The sequence below is a fragment of the Habropoda laboriosa genome, unplaced genomic scaffold (assembly GCF_001263275.1).
Source record: "Habropoda laboriosa isolate 0110345459 unplaced genomic scaffold, ASM126327v1 scaffold40, whole genome shotgun sequence".
NCBI classification, from domain to species: Eukaryota; Metazoa; Arthropoda; class Insecta; order Hymenoptera; family Apidae; genus Habropoda; species Habropoda laboriosa.
In genome coordinates this window covers 7641015-7661314 of record NW_017100231.1, presented here as the reverse complement: position 1 = coordinate 7661314, position 20300 = coordinate 7641015, and the positions used below count along the sequence as shown (strand labels likewise).

At 34.6% G+C, this 20300-nt stretch overlaps 3 protein-coding genes across 3 annotated transcripts in view; 2 read left to right on the top strand and 1 right to left on the bottom strand.

Moving 5' to 3' along the window:
- The window catches only part of LOC108571502, a 33365-nt gene extending 21676 nt beyond the window's left edge, over positions 1-11689 (bottom strand). The window contains exon 1 of the mRNA XM_017933558.1: positions 11641-11689. Within this exon, the coding sequence (XP_017789047.1) occupies positions 11641-11689 (49 nt within the window). The remainder of the gene's footprint in view (positions 1-11640) is intronic.
- A 106-nt stretch (positions 11690-11795) lies between these two features.
- Positions 11796-14764, top strand: LOC108571501 (protein ABHD18). The gene is made up of 9 exons (XM_017933557.1): positions 11796-12282; positions 12520-12604; positions 12684-12866; positions 12945-13057; positions 13148-13286; positions 13358-13555; positions 13638-13963; positions 14274-14630; positions 14704-14764. The coding sequence occupies exons 1-9, from the start codon at positions 12191-12193 to the stop codon at positions 14762-14764; spliced, it is 1554 nt and encodes a 517-aa protein (XP_017789046.1). The 5' UTR covers positions 11796-12190.
- A 746-nt stretch (positions 14765-15510) lies between these two features.
- LOC108571632 (la-related protein 1B) overlaps positions 15511-20300 on the top strand; it is an 18146-nt gene continuing 13356 nt past the window's right edge. The window contains exon 1 of the mRNA XM_017933717.1: positions 15511-17330. Coding sequence (XP_017789206.1) covers positions 16501-17330 — 830 coding nt within the window. The 5' untranslated portion in view covers positions 15511-16500. The remainder of the gene's footprint in view (positions 17331-20300) is intronic.

Below are 20300 nucleotides of genomic sequence, written 5' to 3'. Positions count from 1 at the left end.
AAATTAATAAGTACAAGTTTACCGAATCGAATGATATTTTGCTAAATTTTAATAAATTTAATTCTTTTAACGACAAGAGCTCATTAAGATCCCATCGGCTACAACGCACACCTCTCAATTTTGATGATCCGAGCTAACGAGGAAATTGTCTTACGCGCGAACCCTTGAGTGCATTCCCTCGCTCCTGGAAAATCTTCTAGGAAGTGCATTTCACTTTCGTCGCTCGGGAATCATTTCTTTCCGCGCTTTGAAGTCTATTCTTTGCATTGCTCTAATTTCACTATCCTCAAAGCCACCGCGTTATGCAAGTACATTCGCGTCGTCATCTGATGCATGATTTGTCAGTGGGACATTTCTATTCGGAAAAGAATAGATTTCTGTTCCAATTTCATTTCAAACTGACAACGTAAATACTCCTATTTTAAAAATAATATTTTTATCTATATAAAGAATTACCGATTAATATACCGCAGTTAACCAGATGAACTAAAAAGATCTAGAGTATAGAAAATTGTAAATTGAAAGTTTCAATTTTTATAATTTTTCATTGCAAGCTTTATTGTTTTTTATTTCTATAAAAACTCCCCTTTAATTCCTTCGAAATTCAAAAATCAATAACACGCTTGGACAGATCCCAAAAATATATTTATAAAAAAATATTCAAAATTCTGAGGAATGTGAAAAATCAAGTACGAAGTAATTTGCAATCAGAAATATGTTCACATAAGAAAATTCTAAAAAAAGGGAAAATATGAAGTACGAAGTATTTTTGGAGGTTAATCGGTAGTTTGTAGAATCGACGGTAGGGGAACGAAACGAGTAAGTTGAATTTTCGCGAACTATTCGCTAATTCTCCTAATTGCCAGAGGAAATTACACTGGTCTGAGTGGAACAAGATACCGCAGCGCATTTTTATCCCCAGTTTCCCTCTCGATAATCCATCGACTCGACAATCAGCCTTCACGATTTAAACGGCCAATATCGCGGCCAAGATTTTCCCTTTATTCCCGCCTCGATCGATTTCCCTCGAAATATTTACGGACGCCGTGGCGTAGGTAATTGTCGAGAATTAACGCTTCCTCGACGTCTCAAGATCGTCGTGATCCTCCTTACGCAATTCATCCTGTTACGGGCGTACAAATCTCTAGAAGTCTGCAGAAGCTGCAGCAACGGTGAAACTAGTACCTTTTGAGTGGAATAAATGGGACAAGAATTCGAATCTAATCGACAAATTTGTTGTTCGTTGTAAAAATCTACGAAGAATTTTGTTTTCTTCAGAAACACTAAACATATGTTTCGTAATGTTTGATAAGTTAGGTTAGGTTAAATTATATTTCGATAAAATCAGGGTATGTTACGTTTGACTTTCTTCAGTCCACTTGACAGACATTTTCCACTTATTGTTGTGATTCTAATGGGCAGGCTGAATTTTTAATTACATTAATTGACGATTGTTTTGTATAATTTACTGAATATTATGTGGTAAAGCTCGGTATTTTTAATTAAAAAATTACTAATATCGTATAATTCTGAAACTTTAGATGGTTTAATGATTTCAATGTCCTTTGTTTCTAAAGAATACAAAAGTACAAAAAGTTTCGATTCTTTTTTCTCTACGAAGATACAAAATATGTAATGCAATATTTAGCACAACTGTCGAGCGCGGTTTAAAGTAACTCGGATTACATGGTAATTCAGTTTCGTGAGGCGAACACGCTGAGTGGAAATTTATTCGCTTCCTCCCGTGTTTCTTTATTCCACGGATGTGTGTAAGTAAATACAGAGGATTGATTCAATCCAGCTTTCAACTTATCACGACTGTATAAACGTTTAAAGCGACTACGAGTTTACGAGGTCTACATATTACTCTCGAAAGAGTTATGCAGATTTGAAAGGTACGAAATGGAAGATTGCAAGAAGTTGAAGGAAGAAGTTAATTTCATCACTCCGCCGGTTTTTCTCTGTTTTCTCATCTTTTGTTTCGAAAGTCTTAGTTCCAAACTAAAATAAGAACAAAAATGATCCCCCTTCTCTCTAAATACTCTGACACACTCGTGTACAAAGTTTCAACGTTCAAAAGTTTCAAAATTATATGATAATATTAAAAATTTTTTAATTAAAAAATACTAAGCTTTACCATATAATATTATACGAAACAACCGTCAATTAATGTTAGTTAAAAATTTAGCGCTGATTTTTATGGTTCCGTAGCCTGTCCATTAGAGTCACAACAATAAGTGGAAAATGTCTGTCAAGTGGACTGAAGAAAGTCAAACGTTCGAAAAAGCACGCAATTCTGGGATATGAGGTGAAAAGCGCGTGCAGAAACACAAGGACGCCAGTGCATTTTGTGACCGAGAAAAACGGCTCTTATAGAATAAACTTTTGTTTAGAGAACGTGCGCGATGAATGAAATAAGCAGCAAGTCACTCGTACCAATATTGAAAAAGCTAAACTTCGTCTGTGTGCACCATTTTTTTTTCACTTTTTTTGCATCTTCTGACAGTACTTGATGAATACAGATGAAATATAACAGTTTTTAGTGTAAGAATCCATTGGTTCAAAAGTTATGCGTTTTTAAAGTTTGATACTTTTAGCCTACTGTATGGCTTTCCTCGTCTTATGCGTGCTAGATAGATCGTTCGTCTTTGTTGATACTGTGAGCGTAACTGGATACTGTGTCTTATGGAGATAGAAAAGTAAGTACGAATAGTCTTGGTTGAGTCTCATATTTTTCCGACCGCCGTGAAACGAAGTTACCCGCGGTAATCCTTATCGAAAATGTTCTTTGACAAATTGATTCATATATTGATAATAAAGCGATATTTCGCTACTTTGAACATAATATGTGTTTAAATAAATAATAAAATTTACAGTCTAAATGTTATCACATTAAAGTAAGATATACAGTAGATCAAGAGTATCAAACTTTAAAAACGCATTACTTTTGAATTAATGGCTTCCTAAAGTTAAAACCATTATATTTCGTCTGTATTCGGCGAGTACTGGCAGCAAATGCAAAAAAAAAGTTAAAAAAGGAATAGTTCCCGAAAACGAAGTTTAACCGTTGAAAATTCTAACTATAGTTGGTTAAAAACATTTTTCAATACACTTTAGTAATTATTATTCTAACACTCGTGAAAATTTTGAATGTCCTTTTTCCAATTAATATTTTCACGAGAATTTCTGAAAATATGATTGCAGAACTTAACATCAGTAGCAGATAGTTCGCGTCAGCAAGCTGTCAATTTACCGTATGAACTTTGTTATACGCTGTATTATTACAAGAAACTATTATATAGTTATAATACAATTCGATGGAGAATATTTAACTACCTTAATTATAACTCAACATGTATTAAACTCAAAAATGTTTTTTCCTCTATAATTCAGAATGAACCCCCCTATAAATCATGACAAGATTCCCTTGAAACATTTACAAAGTACCCTAAAAATCTTTATCGCTACATTTTCACTCATTTCCAGTGTAATAAAATTAGAAGAAAAATAAAAAATTTCAAATTTCACGAAGAGGTTAAATTCACTTCTAATTACACTTACACTACTGACAGAAAATTTGAAAGCACTCTTAAAAAATAGATAGCCAATCGAATAAAAAACAGAGTGGTATAGATGTAAACGAACCTTACTAAAACTTCAATTAATAAATAAATAACACCATTTCCATAGTAGTATACATTCCTAAGCTGAGTTTGACTGGTAGGCAGTGCTTTCAAACTTTTTATCAGTAATGCGTATAAACTGAAAGGTTCTCTTACCTTTTTTTTAGCAAGCAGACGCAAAAGGCGATGACGATTAATCCTCGAGCAGCGAGCATCCTCCTCCGCTTATCGTTTCCTCTCAATACGTTTCACGTCCAAGTGGCTGCGACGTTCGCCTCGGTTTACAGCATCCCACGCGTTTCCTTGCAGGTGCACATCGATCACGACAGAAGAGGTTACAGAGTCCCGTTCTATTTCCGAACGAAACGGATCAAATCCGATTTCCACGGTTCACGACCCGGCTATGCGATTATTCGCTATCGATCGTGGGATAAACTGGCTCACGTTTCGCTAAGACTCGCTCGATCAATCGATCAATAGGTTCGATCGAGTGTACGATATGTGAATGAACTGAATATCGACAAATATATATTCTATATATTTGGTACAGATTATATTGTTTTAATTGGGTTATTCAATGAGTATCTTTGAAGTGCTGCTCTGTTTTTCGAGAGTGTAAAGAAGCTTTGGTGAAGAAAAAACACGACGGTACAAGAACCCGGCTTCGACGGAGGCTGAGCGTGAATTGAGGGAACAGCAACAGTGCAGCTGTTATTGTTGAACACGCGCTCGGTCACGTGGCTGTCCCCCACCACCGTACTTTACCACCGAGGGCAGGGGTGCACAACTTAAATATCCGTCAATCTATGGTATATACTCGTAATTAAGTGGACCAGAATTTATTAAAATTGATCAGTTAAAAAGTAATATCGTTAAAAGGACAATAGTATGATATGTTAGAATTTCATAATTAACCGGGTATCCAATATTCGTGAAAGAATGGGAAGTACGATTTTTACATACATAGTATGTCTCGTTACTTCAAATCATGGCGAGGGTCATAATATTACGATACAGGGTATTATAATAAAAATGTTTCAATGAATGTTATGAAATGAATTGTAAAGTTAAAATTAGAATAAAATTACAGTATAAAATATTATATACCCTTGTAATTTTAGTTACACTATGATTATTATCGACCGAGGTGCATGGGTTAATATGATTTTTAACTAGCATGAACTTTCTCGTACTTTAAAAAGGTGGTAAAAATATTTTAACTCACTCATATATTAAAAAGTAAAAACGTATAAGCATAATTTTAACGTAGAATTACAAAACTTTGTACGTTATTTTTTTAACAAATGAAGAGGAATGTAGATTCAAAATTAACAAAATTATTACAAAATATTACAATAAACATAACGATTCCATATGTATGTTTATTTCCTAATTTTTAGAACTATTTCATCTTAAAAAAAAATTACAGTAAATTATTAGTATATAGATTAATTGCAGGTATACCATCATCGTGGGATTCTCTGTTAGATCTCACACACAGAGGCATACACTTAACTTTAATTAGCCTTAATCTTATAGAATATAATACATTAGATAACAAGTGTAATTTCCACCATTCTTTCCTTTTATTCAAAGCTACCCTTCTTACACAGAACTTCCTTTTACCGTGTGCTTATGTACAGTATCTCAATATCTATACTCAATCTTACATACAGTAAGTTCACAGTCGTGAGCTATCTGTGCAGTTTACCCGCGGCGTGCGTGCTAAGCTGCAGATAATCATGCGCCTAGCAACTTCTCAACCTTTGTAAATCATCTTTCAAGTCCAAAATTTCAAGTTTGCTCGCTTATAGGTTAGTAAGAGCGCTATGGGCATACAGGGGCGGCATAGCAGTGCTCCTGGCGCTTAATCTTCAACAACCCCTCCATTAAGCACCTTCCACATGAGTCTACATGAATGTTAGATACCTCTTTTGTGAAGTCAGAAAATAAAATGAACTTCAGCTACGTTGTAACGATCTTTGTACATATATCTCAGTTTTCTGTCAATTTTCCTGTTGGTTTGAAATTTAGAAAATTTCTACTATGAAAATTTAAATTGTAAAGTGACTTATGGGCCACCCTGTAGTAATATATTTTATCCGAATACAATTAAAGTTGGTTTTTCTTTGAAAATTCTTGTATAGCGATTTCAAATTTTTGATGTAGACGAACCTGTCAAACATAACCTGTGAAAAGTCACGTGTACAATATAAAGTATTTAAATTGCTGCTTTATATATTGTAATGTTTCGTGAATTTTAAAAATTTTACGGCACATGTACATTTTCTCGTCTATATTAATAATATTAACGTGAAAATAATTTTATTATCGTCAAGTTGAACTGTTCATTTCGTGGAGTTTTGAATACTTAAAACGGTAGAAGCCATGTTGAAAAGTTTCCGGGTAATTGAACGTGAAACTGGAAACCAACCTGCACGTTCCACGAGTTCACCACAAAAACGCTGGATTTTTGAGGAGGTGTTTCGGAAACTTGACGCTGCCACGCGCCATAAGCTTATATCGTGCACGTAATACGCTGCATGTAACGTAGTACGTTGTGCTCTATTGATGGTGCAACATTTTCCTACGTATATTATCCATAAGTTTCGCTTCGTTGCGTTATTTATGCATTATTTCATTAAAATCGTAACAAGTAGCAAAAGAAAAATAAAACCAGAAGATAAATATAAAATGAAATAAATAAATAAGATGAAATAAATGTTGTTAATGAAAATAACATATAACATATAAACATGCGAATTAAAATGTATTAATTAAAATATTTGGTTTAGGTCAGTGTAACAATGATCATAACACTATATAAAATGTTCATTTTATCCATTTGCTTGCTTCTACAAAAAATCACTATTATAACACCTTTTTTTACTCTAATTCCTGTTATTATAGACAAAACAACACTCACGAGCATCCAAGTGCCCATTCACCACCCTATTTCCATACCCTAATGCTCTTTAGATTAGCATCTTTATCCCACACCTGTCCATCACCGCAAAATAAACATAACCTCTCAATTAGAACATTCTTTCACCCCAAAAAAGCAAGGATAAAGGCACAGGACAGCCGGCAGATGGGGCTCCTTGATTTCGTCGTTCTCATAACGGCTAGAAAACAATGGGGAACGCACTCTAGCGTCTAACGACGAAATACAGTACGTAATAAAGTTCCTCAACTCTCAGTTTAATTATTTATCATGATAAAATGGAAATTGGTAATCCCGCTGAATTCCGATGCAACATAACCTGATCACCCAATTGAAAAAAACAATATCTAAACTTTCATTACCTGAACTAAGATTGCTAAAAACATTTGTTTTACGTGGACATTTTTTCTTTTAAATTAAACGATTAGGTTATATTGCGTTGTCGCTCAGCAGAATTATCATCTTGTGAAGTTATCATACTATCCTATTCCTGTCTTCCATTCCACCACGATGAACGATTAAACTCAGAGTCGAGGAACTTTTGTTACATACTGTATAATCCACAGTGCTAATGTATAGCACAGTTGAGGGTCAGCAGATTGAAAAATCTGCGAACCGCGAGGCAAGAAACTTAAGAAATTCGAGAGGGAAAAGCGCACGATCCACGCGGAGGATCTAAAGTGGACTCTGACGATCTGTATATATCGGCAGATCGGTTACCTCAGCTGCGGTAGCAGCTGACAAACCTTCTGCTGTGGCAGCCTCGTCGTGAATATCCACCAGTAGATATTTTCTGTAGGACAGGTGCTTGCAATCTGCTCGCGCGACAGCCGGCGCTCGTGACGATTCTTGCGTAGCAACAAATCGAATCGAATTGATGTCTTATGTGTAAAGAAGATGTGGGTCATCTTTGTGGTTAATGTTTCTCGTTATTCATGAAAGGAGAGTTTTCATTTGAAGGAAAATCAATGTGTCGACCAAATTGGTCTTTATCGAGTGCCACGTGGGCCATCGGTGAGCCACGTTGGTCTTGCCGCTCAGGTCGTTTCGTAATTTAATACAAGAAGGAACATCGTGAAATGTTTCATAATATCGTTTAACTTATACATAATTATCGTGTACAGTGCAATCGTCGAAAAGATGACCCACGTGGCCCATGTTTCCAATTTTTTAGATAGCGTACTGCAATTGAAAAATAACATGTTCAATGAATGCGATAACGTGGGTTATCAGTGACCCTGAAAATAAATTTAGTTGTTGTACAGTTAGTGGAACCGATGTAGTGAGGTCCTAAATTAAAATTTCGAAATTTCAGCTTACACTTTTTTATTAAAGCTATGCAGCACTAAGCTTCCGTGGAATTAAGGTATAGATAAATTTTCTGAATATACCGCAACTTAATAAATTCCGAGTTGACATCAAACAGTCCTGAACGAGGCTGCAGCCCTTTACCACCCTCAAACTGCTGTTTCGTTGCTCGAATATACTCGTACTTCGACGATTGACTGATTTTACAAACTCGCTATATCGTTTCCACTGACCCGTTTTACGATCTTACCATATTTCTTCCACTGACTATACCCTTACAAAAATACACTGCCTTAGTTAAAATAAAACCGTGCACTGTTGAATTTTCAACAATGTAAAATCCATTAAACACTTGGTGACATTGAAACAGATGTCAGGACAACACTGTGACAGAGAAAAAAGGTTAGAAAGCATCGATATAAGACATCAGAATTAATAATTAATCAGCTACCAATTAGATGGAAATAATAATATCGAAGAGAAAGAGAGGCGAGAGGGAGAGAAAGAGAGAGGGAGAGAGAGTGGGAGAGAGAGAGGGTGAGAAAGGGGGAGAGAGAGAGGGTGAGAGAGTGAAAGAGAGGAGAGATAGAGAGAGAGAGAGAGAAAGAGAGAGAGAGAGTCAGTAAAGCGAAAGATTACGAAAGATCTAGTCCAGCTGTTGATTTCACGATCCCTGTAGACCGAGCGTTTCCCATACATAAATAACGCCTCGCCTACGCCCACCGTATTATATGGTCCCATTATATCGTATTATATCAACTACCCATTATCCGAACGATTCGAGGCGTTGCTTCATCTCGTCTCGGGATATCGACGATAGACATTAGGATCCAACGTGTATTTTCATTCGGATATCTGATAGATTTCTTTTATCGATTAAAAAAATATGAAAAAATAAGAAAAATTGGACATAAGGTACATATTTACCTTTAGTTTCCAGTTGCAATTTATTTTGTTCCGGAATTTACTTGGAAAAAGGAAAGAATTCTCTTTGCATTATCTTATTTATCTATTTGAACAGTTTAATTTTACCTTGAATCATTTTCTTATACATTTATATTTCTTTTGACAATATGTGTTTAATTGTTCCTTTTTAAATGGACCACCCTGTATAAAACAGTAAAGTAAGTAAGTAAGTAATAATAATAATAATAGTATAATATCGATAATAAGAAGAATAATGCCTAATATCGATAATAATAAATTCTGAGAAGAATAAATGAATTATTATGAATGATGATGATGATGAGGAATAGGCATTTCACTTTCACTATGTGAAACGATAGTCATAGTTGATTCTTTAAATCGATTTCGCTATTCGAAAGTAATTAACCTGTTGTACGTATTGTTTGCAAATCAGTGTTAACAATTAATAGTTACAGCAATAACACCGTAAGAATGCACATGCATGAGAGCAACATTTTTACGGACCTCGAAAGGTCCTCATAATATATCTTCAATTCTGGTTTCCCATTTTCTCAATTCAAACATACAATTGGTAAAACTGAAGTTGGCGCGAATTCGGAATTTATTTCCGTTACGATATTTAACAGACGTCGTTTGAAACTTAATTTGGACCAGAATAAATATTACGTTACCTGGTAGTTTCGAAAATTATGTCATATTTGATTCGTAGTAGACAGCATTTAATTGGATTTTGTTTTCCTGCTTAACCTGACGAAATTACTACAAAATTATTTTCACAAAAATTGATAATTCGAGGTTTCGAAGAAGTCGTATTCCCGTAAATGAAAATAAGTTCAGCTATTTCCATAGAGCATGAGATCGTTTAACTTTCCTGGAATTAACAATTAAAAAAAGCGTATAATAAAAAAATACCTGTCATACGTACTAGAATATTGCGAAATATCGGGAATGAATAATACCTGCGAACAAATTGGAACTATTCAAGCGTTAATGGAACGCATACCAGTAGCCGTATTTAGGACTATAAATCGGAATTTCTGTAATTATATAAAAGTACAATTTCATATTTACCTATCATGTGAAAACAAATGAAAATGACAACGTCCAATAATTTCTAGAAAATCGATAAAACAATAGCAATCAATTAACGAGGTATTCGATTACAATGTTAATGTAATTGTGAAAACACGGTGCGCACGAATGCTTACAATTGCTTTCCCACCGATCGACTAGAGATAGACACGAACGAGAACTCCATCTGTCGCACACCGTGTAAGGAACGATGTCTCGGAAAGCAGCAGAGCAAACAAGCCGGAAACGAGAACTTGAATTTGGCCCTTTTTCCCCGTGCATAGCACCGTGAACGATTGCATGAATTAACATTTTGATTCCAAGAGTCGTGGGGTCGTTTTAATTTATAATTAAGACCCCGGGTTAATTGCAGTCGAGCACGGACCAGCTCTGTACCTGCAATATCAAATAATTAATGATACTTCGTATTGCGCACCCGTCTATTGAACCAAGCTTCCAACGTGTTGAACTCTGCCTGTATTACACGTGTTTTCGATCGAATGATTCAGTCCTATCGACGATGTTCCAAGTTCAGATATACCGATAGTACTCGATACGTCTGTTTCTTGATATCTTCTTTATCGAAAAATAAATAGAAACAGTGTCACATGCAATTTATCGTTAATACATAAAATATTATCGTGAAAATATGAATTATATATTTAATTAATTTGCATTTATTTAAATGAGTAAAAACTGATACATGAGAGAAGTTTGAAATCTTGTTGGTGTTATGTCGATAGAAGCGAAACTCCGTCGGTCATACATGAATGACCGGACAATTTTTCGTTTGCGCTATGTCCGCCACCTGTAGTCCATTCGTCTATGTTCTCTTGATTGCTTTCTTTTAAGATAAATTATAATTTGGTAAGATATTTATTCAGTTAATGACGCTTAGAACAAATGTGAAACTGATAATATAACTGGTAAAAAATACATTACTACAGTTTGTTTCTTTTTTTATTATCATTATCTGGTTTTCTTAAAATCTTCCTTAGTGACAAGCAACGTGATGCCATTCATAGTACCGACGGAGTAAAAATGCCATTATCATATCAGTTACGGTTGAAATAAATGGAATATAATTAATTATTTATTTCAAGCAAGTACAAAAACAGTAATTGACATTTTAAGTGAAGAAAAGTACATTAATAAATCGTGACAACAAAATTAACGTAAAATATTTGATTTGATCTTTAAAGTTTCGATTTTATTTCAATTCTATTAAGTTAAAATAATATTGAACTTAATTTTTGAAAGTTATGGAATTTTCTTGCATCTTGCCTCTACCACTACAGTACAGAAATGCTAGCTCATACTGTGGAATATATGAGAAATATGTTATACTTAACTACATGATTGCTTTCCACGACCATATGTTGATTACAGCACAGACGAGATCAGCACTCGCCTGTGATTACAGAGAAACAAAGTTGCGCAAAGGGCTCCACCTTTGGATAACACTGACTTAGAAGAGCATTAACTACCGCACTGTACATACTATACATATGCAAATCTTTTTTTAATTTTTCAAATTTCATTTATTTCATACATGCTAATTTCATAATAATTACGAAATTCAATAAATCAAACTATGCTAGATAGACAAAAATCACATAATTTATTTTTAAATAGAAACAAAAACTATTTGTTTGAAAAATAAATCACTGCATCTATTCTAATGGAACATTCGATACTACGTGAATCTGTTGAGCACTCTTAACGTAGATATAAATGAGCAAAATCGTTTAATTAATTGGCATTTACCGTCTATAGAGTTTTGTTCTGAAATAGACTGATCGACAGTTGGCACCATTGTTTTGATGAAATTTGAATTAAAAATCATGAAAGGCTAGAAAATTTTATTATCAGTGCAACTTTGCGGGGAATCAATTTTATAAACACGTAGTACACCTTTGAGGACGTCATCCTCCTCTCACGAACGGTGGATATTTAAGGAAGTCATTCATCAAAATTGCGTTAGTATTAGTACAGTAGCGAAGATGCAAGAAGCGGATGTTCATGTGCGATACACTCGCAGAACGTCATCCGATCCGATCATTCGTATCGCCTGATTAAAATATTCGATAACCATTTCCCGCGACAAGTCTGCAACTAGTTCAAGAACAATGTCGACATTGTTGTTAGCTTTTTGAAGAAATTACGACATGATAGCGCTCACCAGAAATATTAGAATTCTTTTGAGCCGAAACGAGGAGTACCTGAATGAAATTGATACTTTTCTCACCCGTAAAAGTAATTACCTACGCTGATAGTATAATATATACGTCGAACTGACTGAAATTTATGATTTATCATGCCACGCAGTCGTTTAGACGCCGTTTACAGGAGTATTTTGCTCACAAAATTTTTTACGAAAGGTTGGGGTAGCCCACAGAATTTGAAGAGGTAAGAATAACCTAACCTTATTCCCGTTTAAAATAAACCTCAATATTTCATTTGTGTTCGAGAATGTTCGATAATGTTTAGAAGACGCATATTGAAATTTGAATGAACTTTATCGAGAAAGCATGCAAAATGATATTACATGCATGCAGTGATGGTATTTCATGGCTTAGATAAATAAAAGCTGCAACTTTGTAATTTATAAAAGAATAAATATTATTTAAAATATTTTTGTTATAGGATTTTCGAATTTAGGAGAATTCTTGCTAAAAGAGAAGCATGTTACGCCCTTATACCCCATGATTATCCAATTAACATAACCAAGGTAGAGTATAAACATTTTTTGATTATTTTTTAAAGGAATACAGCAGACTTATTCATAAACTTTAATTGTTTGTAAATAGGATGAAGAATGGTCAGACTGCCATGTAATAGAAGGCTGTTTTGATAGTCCATTTAACAAACATCTTCCTGGAATAATGCCTAATGAAACAATAACTGCACATTTTCAGCTAATTCTACCACGTAAATGGTATTCTCATAAAATGAAACCCATTTGTATACATCTTGCAGGTACAGGAGACCATGTAAGTAACTTGAACCTTAAATAAATTTCTATGTTAGTTATTTGAAAGATAAGAAACCAATCAAATATTTGATGTTAGTTTTTTTGGCGAAGAAGAAATCTAGTTGCCAAACCTCTACTAAAAGAGTCTGGAATTGCATCTTTATTACTAGAAAATCCATTTTATGGTTCAAGGAAACCACAGAATCAAATGTAAGAACTTGTATTCAGAAGGTTTGTAATTGTAAAGACATATACTATGGAGTGTGTTTGCATATATATTAGCATTAATATATTCTATAGACGTTCTAGCTTACATAATGTCTGTGACATCTTTATTATGGGAGGATGTTTAATAATGGAGTCTATTGTTTTACTAAATTGGTGTGAACAACAAGGTTTTGGACCTTTAGGACTGACAGGCTTATCCATGGGTGGACATGTTCGTATTTTTTATATTTAATGTTACTATTTGATCATTAGTAATGTATATTAATTTATAAATTTGTGTAGATGGCTTCTTTGGCAGCAACCAGTTGGCCAAAACCAATACCACTAGTACCTTGTCTTTCATGGTCAACAGCATCACCAGTATTCACTCAAGGAGTTATGAGCGCATCAATTAATTGGACGCTCTTAGAAAACCAATATTTTGCAAATGAATTATATCAAAACGATCTCGCCAAAATGGTGAGAATCGTTGGTGAGGAAGTTAGTATATAATCATTTCATAAATGAAAGAAAATTTGTTCAATACAATTGTAACATTATTATTTAATTAATTTATTTATAGGATGCGTTTTTGGCTGGACAACACTTTGCTCAACATTATCCTGCAAGTATGAAAAGAGTTCATGAATTAAAACAGAAGTCTGATGGTGCTACTAAAGAAGTAGGTACTATAACTGCTCCTGAAACTGTGATTAATAATAAAGAATGTCAAAACTGTGATGAAGACAATAATTTAAAAAATCAAACTGAAGATAGTAATTTAAAAGATCAAACTGAAGACAATAGTTTAAAAAATCAAATTGCTGAAGAAAAGGCAGCAAGGATATTTCCCCTAAAGCTTTTGTCTAGCAAATTTAAATTAAAAGATTCAAATGCACTTAAAGGCAGGTATTGTTTGCGTTACCTATAACATAATCCTAAAAGTCAGAAATTTGTTGATTTTGTTTTATGAAAGGTTGATGGTTTGACTAACTTTGGTTTAAATACAGTGAAAAATTTCCTCTTTTCTGCGGCACAAATTTTACTTAAACGTTTAATTAGAATAGTATCGTGATGTAACAAAAAAACTGCAAGAAGGTGAATTCTTGTTTTCGTCCTCATTAACATAAAATGAAATATGAAAGAAGGAGAAAATCTTAATAGTGATATTAATAATTTACTAATAAATATCTTGTAACCATAATTGTTTTCGATTCAGGGCTTTTAATACTAATTTTAAGGTGTGGTGTGATACAAGCATGATCATTCTGCATATTCCTTTGGCATTAGGTGTTTGTTTGTTACCAGTTCCAAGACACCCATTGTTCTCGGATTGCAAATGGCGCGAACGGGAGGCGCTACAGTTTATGTGTGGAATAATGGATGAATGTACACATTTAAAAAATTTCGAAGTACCTGTTGATACTGAGCTGATTATTGCTGTCTGCGCGAGAAATGATGCGTACGTGCCACGCGATGGCTGTATGAGCTTAGACAAAATCTGGCCAGGAGTTGAAATTCGATATATAGATGCTGGACATGTATCAGCGTATCTTCTTCATCAGAAAGTATTTAGGTATACAAATACCCTTTATATATTACAACTGTTTCAGCCAGTAAAAACAATCACATCTATATTTAATTTTCAGATCTACTATAGTAGAAGCATTTCACCGGACAATAAAGAAATATCCTTCACAGAACAGTTGATATATACAAAACTTTAGCGAAAGTCGAAATCAGTTAGAAAGATAGTACGAAAGGGTTTCTACAAGTGGTTATTTTTGGAATAGAATTTTGTGTGATATTATACGATATTATTAGACGAAAGTTCTATTCAACCCATTTTTTAGATATTTTACAATTTTTGCCACTTTCTATTTGAATGGTCTCGCAGACTAGAAATGCCAAAGGATAATACTACATGTAAACAAGTGCAATTCTTTGTACATAAAGTATATAAAATGTCATATTGTTATTATCATCATAATAAAAGAACTGCATAAGGAGGGTGTATTTTATGAGATACAACTGAATTATATTGTACTCTGTAAAAGACAATAAATCATTTTATTCTTTGTTTATCTGTCTATTATTTATATCATTGTATAACCCATAAATAATGTTATTCTCATTCATTGGTGAACATTTTTGGGAGACAATTTTTGTTCACTTGTAACATCCACTAACAGTTATGCTATAATACTCAAATATCTTAATATTGTTATTTATTTAAAATCTTTTTTACCAATTTAGTTTTACAAAATTCAAAGGAGAATAAATAAAATCCTTAAAATTTCAAATAATTTTTAAATATTAAAGAAAGGACTGTTTAAATTCGTTCAAATTGTGCGGGCATTATTAAATAGGAAGTGCACTAGCGCTATCTAGAGGAGTGACGATAGAATCGATTAAACCGGAAACTCCGTAGCCGCTCGCGTAAAGGCCAGGAGCAAGCGTTGGCCACATGTGTTTTGCAGACTGCTTTTCCGTGGAAAAAGATCGCCGAAAATGCCGTGTTTACGTAATCCGTGGTAACGTGACGTTGAAACAGTGCTCCTGAACTCGCTGCTGTTGTGACAAAATTTTTAGCCCGTGCACAAGCAAGCCGGGAAAGATCCACAAAATAAAGAGGAACGGTGAAGAAGAAAAATTACTTGTACTAACGAGGTGTACTCTGGTTGTCTGCTAGCTCCCCTTTTTGTACTTGGCACGTACGACGTATATCCGCGCTATTTCTCCACATTATTCATCTATAAAAAGGTAGATCCAACACATCGTTTAATTATTCATCTTGAGGCGTAGAAAAAAATTCGTGCCGGCTGATTTTCGTTGAACTTGTGAAATCGCCGAGTCAGCGTGTTCTTAACCACGCAACCGACCGCCTCGTGTACATCATATTGAAAGTTCGCATATTCGATCGATTCGTAACCATCAGTTTTATTCAGAGACTGTTTCTCTGTTCAGTCTCGAGGGAATTCTGACACGAGTGAAATAGGAAAAATACATAATCAGATATTCAGTAACGACCGCGTGTGTGCACGCCGCGCCTTCTGGAAAGAGCGATCCCTCGTGACGAGCCTCGAGTGGGCGTTCTCTTGCTCTGGCAAAACGAGTAACGGCTGGCTTTCTACGTTTTTCATTGAACCTCTGTTAAATCGAACGTATTCGTGCAATTAAGCACGAACTTCAAGGAGACATGCGTTCGGCTCACGGCATGGAGGATGTCCCTAGATTGGTGCTTTAAAGTCGAATCGACACACGAAACGTCTCAAATCTCCGGTAACGCAACGAGGCTGCTCGGGTAGATTAATGTGCCCGAGGGTGTTCAACGTTCCTCAGGACTCCTCGATTGCCTGAGAGGGAGCAACATCCTGTAAAAACTTTTCGAGCCAAATCCTCGTGTTCGGACCTCGTGTTTTGTCTTTCGGCGCGTACTATCCAAGATGGCGGCCAAGGTGGCCAGCGGCGCTCAGGGAAGTACCAAGAGAGAGGAAGGCCCTGGGGTCTCTTATGCAAGTATCTTAAATCCTAAAAGCGGAACAGAGAACCGGGTTGTGAATAAGGGTAACAATAAGGAAAATATCGGTGGTCAGGTTGCTCAACAACAATCAGTACCTGTTAAGGATCACATTGCTTCTCAGAGTCTTACAACTAAAGGGAAGTCTTATCAATGGACTGGAAGAAGATTCAATCCACAGAATAAGCTCGAAAAGCGTTATGGAAATGAGGTACCACCTGTTAGTGAACACAGTCACTCAGTTGCACAGAAGGAAGTTTCAATCGAGCAACATCAGGAGATCGTGCTTAAAGGTGAACAACTGAATGGCGATATTGGAAGCGATGGAGACTTTCAGACAGTAGCACCAAAGAGTGCTAGGAGGAAGGAGAAGTTGAGAGAACAGCAACGTGAGCTTAGAGAACGACATAGATATAGAGATCACAAACATCCTCTTCGTGGCCATACTGGAAGCAACGAGAGGCCATATAAGGAACGAGATCGTGGAGACAGAAGTGGTTTAGATCATGTTACAGCTAATAAGGATATTCCAAAAGACAAAGAAGAACTAGAGGCAGACATGGAACTTCATTCTCCACCTCCTGTTAAATATGTTGAAGCTCCTTTACCCACTGTTAATCCTTGGACCAAAAGTAAAATTGCTCCTGCAACACCACCTGTGAACTCCAATCCTGTTCTACCTCCTGCAAATGTAACATCTACTGAGAAACAAGCAGAGAAAGAGAAGAAAGTGCTTCAACCACAGCAGCAGCAGCAGCAGCAGCAACTGCAGCTGCAACAGGAACAACAGCAGCAACCACAGCAACTGCGACAGCAACAGCAGCAGCAGAAGCAAGGGATTGTTGGCAAGTATTGATTCTGATATTAGAATTGAAAACTTTCATGGATTTCAATTGTTTTATATAAGAAATTATGTTTCAATATTTCTTTGGTGCTTTCAAAAATACTTTCACTATAGCCTGTTTATTTTTTAATACATATTTTTACATACTTTGTCAATTTATGCAATAAATATTGCATATAAATGTAATGGTTTCCAAAAATGGGAAATTCTAATATTTATGTATCTCACTGTTACATATAGATATTGATTTCTAGACCTACTGAAACTTTTATAGTCACATTACCCACTTAAATATAAGTTAACATGAAAACTGATAAATTTTTACAAGTACTTTTGCCTTATGGTTTTTGTATCAAAATGGCCTTGTACTTTGTACGTATGATGAAATAAGTTCTTATCTAGTTTGAGTCAAACAACTTATTACATAATGGAAGAATTTTTAACATATTAGAATTTTATAAGAACTGCATAACATATGTAGAATGTTACACGCGACTTAATGTTGCATTGCAAGAAACTTTAAAAAGAGAAGAAAGAACATTTATTTAGTTAGTATTTAATTTCCGTGAAAAAGTGTAGAAACGAAAATATTTCGTAACGTTCGAACGTAAAAAAATGATTATGAACATCTAATTGTGAACACGAGGATTATATTACATGCAGAAAATTACATATTTCAGCGAAATGCAGACATCCTCTTGGAAAAAGTAAATAAATATATACATATGATTAATGTTAAACATTATTGTACACGATTAATTTTAAACAATTTCCTGCAAATGTTGCGAAATTGTAATTGTATAGAATATTTATAGCTGAAAACCACATTTATGAAACACATTTCTTTTTGCAGATTACGAATAGTTTCTAAGTTTCTAAAAGAGCGGAATTAATCAGAAAGTACACCGGTCTACGAACTGTGTGTGGAGGTCTGTATTAGGTGAGACATATTACGAAATTCGGAATACGAATGGAGACATCCGCCAAATTACAAAGAAAGGAATCTAAATTCAATGTACTATTTACATCTCACAAGTTATTAATTCTATAATTTATTTGAATATTTTGTATAATTTTTACATCTCGTTAGAAAATTCATACGTATCACAGAAATTATTTTTTAATACTTTTTTAAACGTATATAATTAAATGAAATAGATTAATCGTATACGTAATAAATGTTTAACAATTAAATAACAGTATAACATCTCGTCAGAATTTAGTTTTTACAAAAGTTGCAATTAGTTTCGTGTCTAACTGTTACGTAAGAATACATGTTCGTTTAAAAAAAAAAAAAAAAAAAAACCTGAACAGTTTTCGTTACATAATGCAACAGCTTTTACAAAGTCTATTCAGCTGTCATGTTATTTGGGGAGGAAACTGCATTTCGGTGTAAGAACGTGGCGTGTGGACGATATATCGGTAATTCAGGTGTTCGATCATGGTAACCGATAATATTAGGGAATTTCGAATGTCCGATCCGATCGTCTTATCTGGACATCATCGACGAATCTTTCGTACACGTGGCAAGGAAAACAACCATATTGGCAAATAAAACACAACACGCGTCACCGATAGTCTCTCTCTTCATTTGCATAACAAATTTTTGATCCCTTTCCTATGCTTCGTCAAACTTTCGACCACTTGGTCCAATTTTGCTGCAATATAGCAATACCTGAAATAGCAGCAATACGACACGGATTCAATACTGCCACCATTAAGAATCAATACGAATTGGTATGTTCCAGTTAATTTATTTAACGGTGGTACTATTCTGGTCACGTTATTTAAACTATCGGAACAAATGATTTAAAAATGTAATATTTAATTATTAAAAAATAATCGTACAGAATATTATTTAGATCAATGAGGCACGTCATACTAATAGAATTACCGAATGAAAAGTTAATTATAGTGCGTTGCGAAAGGGTAGAACATAAAATAGAGAGTAATTGAACTATCAATAGCTGTATGAAAGAAAAACGACGGTATCGCGCTATTGGTGATTAGTAAGTGGCTTAGAGAGAATGGTACAGGCAAGAAAAATGGTGTTTAGTAGTAAAAGCCTGTTGGAGGACACGTCAAGAAGGCTACTTAGCAAATTAGCAGTCTTGGAAATAGGGTAACCGGATAAAGATCGAACGTTCAGTAGTTGAGATACAAGCAGTATGGTTAGGATTATGAAAATAAATGCATGGTATGCTTAACCGATGTGCAATTAACTGGTTGTTACAGGTGTATGTATTTATTATTAAATGCAACAACATTTGTCGTATCACTTCGTTAAAATTTCACTTCTCATAATACGCAATGAAATATATGTATGCATATAGTTTCAGTAACCGTATGCTAGAATACTAAGCAAATAACCGATTACTAACCAGTTAAATGAATATCCAAAAAAAAAAACCGGTTTATTTTTACCACTATAATAGATTAGATTATAGTAAATTATACATTACATTCGAAAATATATAGCAATACGATTCTTCTACAGCTGTAAAAAAAAGTGAAAAAGTATGTATAACCTTGTAACTAGGCTCTTCAATAAGAGAACCTAACCTAGACCTTAGCAAACATTCTTTAGACACAGGGACAGACACTAGGGTGGATCTACATAAAGAAATCAATAGTTCTGTTGGCACTTCAGAGAGTAGGAAATTTGACGAATAGCCATCTGGTGGCGAATATTAGAGATATCACCATACATACGTAAAACTATTAACAATTTTTTTTTAGTTCTTTCTTGTCATTGATATTTTTTATTGGAAAGTTCATTCGTTATTGTATAGTTCGAGTAACACACAACGGTGTAGATTTCGTTATTTAAATTCTGTTCATTGATCCAGTTATTCGATTCGCACGCAAATTGTAAAGACGTC